Source organism: Egretta garzetta, unplaced genomic scaffold (genome assembly GCF_000687185.1).
Source record: "Egretta garzetta isolate BGI_Z169 unplaced genomic scaffold, ASM68718v1 scaffold56, whole genome shotgun sequence".
Lineage (NCBI taxonomy): Eukaryota > Metazoa > Chordata > Aves > Pelecaniformes > Ardeidae > Egretta > Egretta garzetta.
The window spans coordinates 8,172,307-8,177,928 of NW_009260182.1; the positions used below are offsets into that span (position 1 = coordinate 8,172,307).

The 5,622-nt window shown below is 45.6% G+C and overlaps 1 protein-coding gene across 1 annotated transcript in view; it reads right to left on the reverse strand.

Annotated features, from left to right (window-relative positions):
• Window positions 1–471: 471 nt before the first annotated feature.
• HIF1AN (hypoxia inducible factor 1 subunit alpha inhibitor) overlaps window positions 472–5,622 on the reverse strand; it is a 9,959-nt gene continuing 4,808 nt past the window's right edge. Inside the window, exons 6-10 of the mRNA XM_035897404.1 lie at window positions 5,499–5,622; window positions 4,888–4,994; window positions 4,427–4,490; window positions 4,088–4,198; window positions 472–2,906 (exon numbers count right to left, since the gene is read on the reverse strand). The exon at window positions 5,499–5,622 is cut by the window's right edge and continues 6 nt beyond it. Coding sequence (XP_035753297.1) covers window positions 2,862–2,906; window positions 4,088–4,198; window positions 4,427–4,490; window positions 4,888–4,994; window positions 5,499–5,622 — 451 coding nt within the window. The 3' untranslated portion in view covers window positions 472–2,861. The remainder of the gene's footprint in view (window positions 2,907–4,087; window positions 4,199–4,426; window positions 4,491–4,887; window positions 4,995–5,498) is intronic.

Below are 5,622 nucleotides of genomic sequence, written 5' to 3' on the forward strand. Positions count from 1 at the left end.
CCAAGGCTGCTAACATACAGCAGAGGTACACAGAGGCAGTCTCCCCCCAAATCTTGACCAAAATATGAATTGGATAAGGGCCCAAATGGAGGACAAGATAACCCAAAGGATAAACAACTGACAGAACTCATTAAACCCAATAGTGTAGTTAGCTCTGTCATCCCATCAGTGACATCAGCACAGTGACATCATTCAGGTCAGCAGGGAGGGGAATTTGTTCCCTCCCCACCAACACGTGTTGAGAGTGTTCAAGGATACCATTTTATTCCCAGCTTTCCTCTCAGGCTTACAGAGGTAGTATGGGGAAAGACAAAGACACACGGTAATGCAGCCAGTACTGCTGTTCTGAGGCAGTTCTGGAGACCAGCAGCTTTCACTGGTGAAGAGCAGAGTTATTAGAAAGTCTGGAAGGTAGCTTTATACGCACATCTCCTTACGCAGCTCACTTACAAAACAAAAGCCACACAGTTCTGTTGTTCAACATCGGTTGTATTTAAGAACTACACTTCAGAAGGTACCGTGTGTTTGTCACACCCCACCCCCTGCACACACACCCCGAGCAGAGAACACACACAGCTTCCCAATACCATGGCAAGGGGCATTGAAAGCACAAGGTGAAAAGGGAAGGGGGGGGAGTCAGTCCATCAGTGCATTGTAAATGAGCTTTCACGAAGTCAAGTGCAGCAAAACCTGTTCAGACACTTTAAAAGTTAGACCTTTGGCAAATAAAGAAAAAAAAAGGATCCTAAAGTTCTGTAAGTACCATTCTCTCTCCACATGGGATATGAACTCCCACCCTGAGCTTCAAGAGTTGATGGTGCCTAACAAGTAGTACTGGGGACTACCATGTGCTGAATAAATAGCACAGAGATGGGATTTCACTTGAGCATCTTTCAACCAAGGGCATGTGCCCAGGATTCCTGGGACGCCCTTGCTTTTGGGCAAGCAGCAGCTTAGCCTTCTTCCCCACCTGCCCAAAGGCTGAGCACTGAGAAGTATCCAGCTGAGTGACCTTCGTCTGGATCTAACCACAGCTCTGGAGAGTCTGCAACAAGTAACATGGCAGTCAGACTACTCAGTGACACGGACGTATTTCTTAAACGAGGACCCTGCAGCTGCCAATTACACTTCATTTATTCTGACTTGTAAAGCAGCTAGAAAACTAGTCCCTAGGACCTCCTGCTCGAGAAGCCTTTCACCTTTGTGCAAGACCAGCTCACAGCAAGTGGTACGTGAGCTGTCCCAGCAAAAGATGGGGCCCGAGGCCAAAGACTTGAGTGCTTCTTGAGCAGCACATTCTCAACACATATACCAGAATCCCGTGTCAGAACAAGCCCCAAAGAACAAGGGGGAAAACACTAGGAAGTCTCAACAGAACAAATTTCCCACTATTCCTGGGATTAGATATATGGACTATGAAACTGTTTCTCCCACCTCTAGCTCTTGAGACCCATGACAACCGCATCAAATATACAAGACCTTTGCACCACCCCCCAGTCCAGGGACAGCAGTGCACCACACCTCAGGGAATAAAAAGCCAGCCTCCATATGAGCCTAAGGCTTTTGCATGGAAGAGGAGGAGGAGGAAAGCAAAATGATTTTTCAGAGTGATAGCTGAGGACTCTTTAAGAGAGGCTTTTTTTGTTTCAATGCCCTGGTCTTGTCACTTCCCAGCTTGCTATATCAAGTCCCAGCACAAAAAAAAGGATCAAGATAAACTTAACCACATTTAAACAGAAAGCCCTGACCTCTTTCATGTGACTGTACAAGGAAGGGAACCACACACTGGCATGGATTTAACTGATGGACAGGAGCCACGCAACATCACACAAACATGTGCACCCGTGTGCAGCCACACACACCAGAGTTCTTGCAGTTTCAGTAAAAAGGGCACTTTCCCATGTTAGTCTGAGGAGCCAACACCCTTGGTTGGGAGAAGGGAGGCTCTGTACCTATCTGACACTGCGTTTTGACAGTCTAGCTCAGCACCCCTGGGGAATTTAATTTAAAAATGTGGCTTAATCATTCAAGACTTGGAGTACCCTGGCATTTATGTATCTCCCTTCATAATTCTACATCCCCTTCTAACCACACTGCAGCTTCAGAGGAGCGGGAGAGAAGCCTTCACTCCCCAGAGAAAGCTGTCAGAAAGGCAGTTTATCTAGACTCCTACAACACAGATGTTATTTGGAGAGCACAGGATTTGGCGCTCACACACTAGATGAATTCACTCTGATCTCTACCTTGTACTAAGTCCAAAGCATAGATGTCTTAAGCTGAAGAAACCGAATCATTTGTCCAGTTGCTCATCACACACAGGCCATCTCACACGATCGTTTCTGTTATACAAAAAGGTGCTAGAGTTGAGCATGGACAGGTCCTCTAACAACAGAGGACTACAAAACCTATCACTTCCCATCTTACATCCACTGCAGGCACCAACACATAAACCCAGCCAGGAGGCCCAAACCCCACAAGGCTGAGGAAACAAGATCACTCCTGGTTCTCCTCCAAGCTCTTCTTCAAATGCCTGAAAATCCTGAAGCAACACATCCGAGTGCCAGAAGCCATGCTCCTTGTTGTGGCAAACAGGGCAGAGGGAGAAAAAACAAGTTAGTGAGCATGAATCCAGCTTCCAATAAGTGCAGACTCTTTCTTGGGAGGTTCAGTTAGACGAGAGTGGAGGATGAATGGGGTACTAACGGTTTTGCAGTTCCAGTAGCCCCCTTTATTGTAGTGGGGCAGGGATGGGCCAGGAAACCCATCAGTCTGTTAAGTGCTGCGTGCAATACTAGCGCTCAGTATCTTCCATTGCTTGTGAACAAAGCAGCTCCAACATCAGTCACCGGGGCAGCCAGGCGTTAGTCATACCGTCCCTTAATCATCATATTCAACAAGGGACCCACCTGTTCAAAGCAAAACCAGATCATTAGCTGGGACAGTTACACAGAAATGACAGCTGCAGAGCCTGCTCCCTCCGCATCACAACACCTCATGAGCCGAGTGGCCCGGGGCAGAGGATCTCAGCACACAGACTGAGCCTAACATACACCGAATCAGTTCCAAAGTATTTTCTTGATAAAAGACTGGGGCACCCTTGAGCACATCCTCAAATACCCTACCAAAATTGCAGGGCTCTCTGCCAACACCCAACTTTAGCTGTCACCAAAACATTGCATCCATGGTATTTGTTTGAAACTTTTTCACTTCCCACCCTAGATTTGCAATTTCTCAGTAGATGCTATTTAAAGGAGCCAACGGTCATCAGGGGTTGCTTTTTGCAGGGCAATGAAGGAACATTCTTACTCATTGAATCCTCTCTGGTCCTTGGGGTCACTTGGAAGGAAGATTAGGACTGATGATTTTGCTAAGGTTTTGTTTTCAGTCAAGACCGCTCCCATTTCTCAGCACTGCCTGATCACTGAGGGAAGTTCAGCAGTAAGATCATCTCAGGGGAGAGGCATGATCTCACATGAGTGTGTTAAAGAGGAGTTCCTGCAGAGTGGTAAGGGTTACAGACCATGAAAACATTTCTATTTGTATCCAGTATTTCCACTTTCAGATCAGGAGGAGATCTTCGAAAGCATATTCTTAGTATTTCAATCTGTTTTTTTGAAATACTAGTTGGTTAAAATTGCAAAGAATTCAGAGATAACAGACATGCGTTAAGGGGGAAGTGCACAACTTAATAGGAAAGATTTCTCTTATTTAAGAGATTTGGATTCAACAGGTAGAACAGCTTCATTTTTTTTTTTAGCAAACACTGGGTATTATTTGCTGCACGGAGAGTTTGGGAGCAACACTTTTCTAGCAGTGCTCAAAGCCAAGGTACACCTTCCCCCACATACAAGGACAATTACTCCATTGTTTGTAGTGGTCCTCTCTAGAATTATAATTTAAAGAGCTTGCCTTTTTGTAGCCAAAGGACCTTCTGAAGACAGCAGGAAGAACCATTCACAGCAACAGAGCAACCCTGCTTTCTCCTACCCTCACTGTGACACCTGCAGAGCCAAATAGTTGGCATCTCGAGTTTTGCATTAAACCATAATGATTTCAACAGCAGTGACTATATGGTTCTTTTTTGTACCTCTTGTGGATTTCCTAAGGCTTCTCCCAACATTTTCTCAATGTTCCTCATTATCGCCACTTTCTGATGAGCCTTTAATGGATATTCAATTCTCTTTGGGGTTGGGGCACCCTGAAATATCAAAAATAGTGCATTACATGCTTCCTGAATTGGCAGATCATTCCACCTTCTCCCAGCTACCCAGTTCTTCATACACCACTCGAAAGGGAAAAGGTAGTAAAGGAAAGCATTTGGTGCAATGAAGTTCTCATATGGACAACATATGCTAATACACATCTACCTGAAAAAGTCCTCTGGGATACAGCTGTCCAAACTGTGCAGGAAGATGCTTGTACTCACCTTGTACCAGAAGTTCACAGTGATGGTAATCCCCCCATTCAGGAGAGACTCAATGTGGTGCCACCTGCATGGAAGCCACACAAAAAAGAAAAGAAACGATTGCTGTAGCTTAAAGTGAAACACCTTGGATGGATGCGTTCAGACTGCACTAGAAAACCCTTGCCCTATAACTCCATCATCAAGACCTCAGAACTTCTGGAAAGCTCTCCTTATTTAAATACAGATCCTTTTCCCACTCACGTTAGTGGAGTACTCACACAATAATGTAGTGTCAGGGAGAATTACCACTCCCATCCAACAGATAGGAAGTAGAAGCAGACTGGCCCAAGATCTCACAGAAAATATCATACTTGCTGGAAAGTCAAAACATAATTCTCTTAAGAGCCAACCCAACACTTTAAGCAGAAGACCTTTTAAACCTCTGTTTGCTGGTCACTGTGCTGTCATGCCATCCTTCTTACCAGTACATCGGTATGTAAAGCACATCCCCCGGACCCACCACCGTCTCATAGCCAACCACGCTCCGGAAGTTCGGAAACTTCTCATAGTCAGGATTGTCAAAGTCCACCTAATGGAAGAAAACATTAAGAAACTCAGAAGAACTTCCTGCAATGACAATCCTCACTGGCTCTCAGTATCAAATCCTCCTGATCTTTCCTATAAGGCTTTTACATTCCCATTCGTGTCTTAACTCCATTGTGAGCTCCTGCAGTACCCCCAAAGTACCACCAACTTAGACAGGAGTCCTGCAGTTTGTCTCTGAGCAAATCTGTGTTGACCAAATGATCAATGAAACAGAACAGAGAGGCAGCAACTGCAGCCCAGCCATGCTATCAGTAAGGAGATGTTTATAGCCCGAGCACTTGCAAGTCAAGACCAGACACAAACAGAAACACCTCCAGTCCTTCCATCTGTTCTCAATGCATTCACCGGTTAACAGATCTGAACACAGGTTTTGCAGAAGCTCAGCAAGTGGTATGCAGCTTTAATTCCAGCACAGCTTCCTCCCATCTAGCATCTTCACAAATGCCCTTTTTTGGCACGGAGCAGAGAACAGACCTGCTACTCTCACCTGGCTCTGTCTGTCGCACGGATGATGCACAGGATAAGGGTAGAGGCATTCAAACTGATCGGGAGGGAACAGGATACACCTCTTGTAACCCTTAATCTGAGCGAAGAAGTTCTGCTGCTCATCA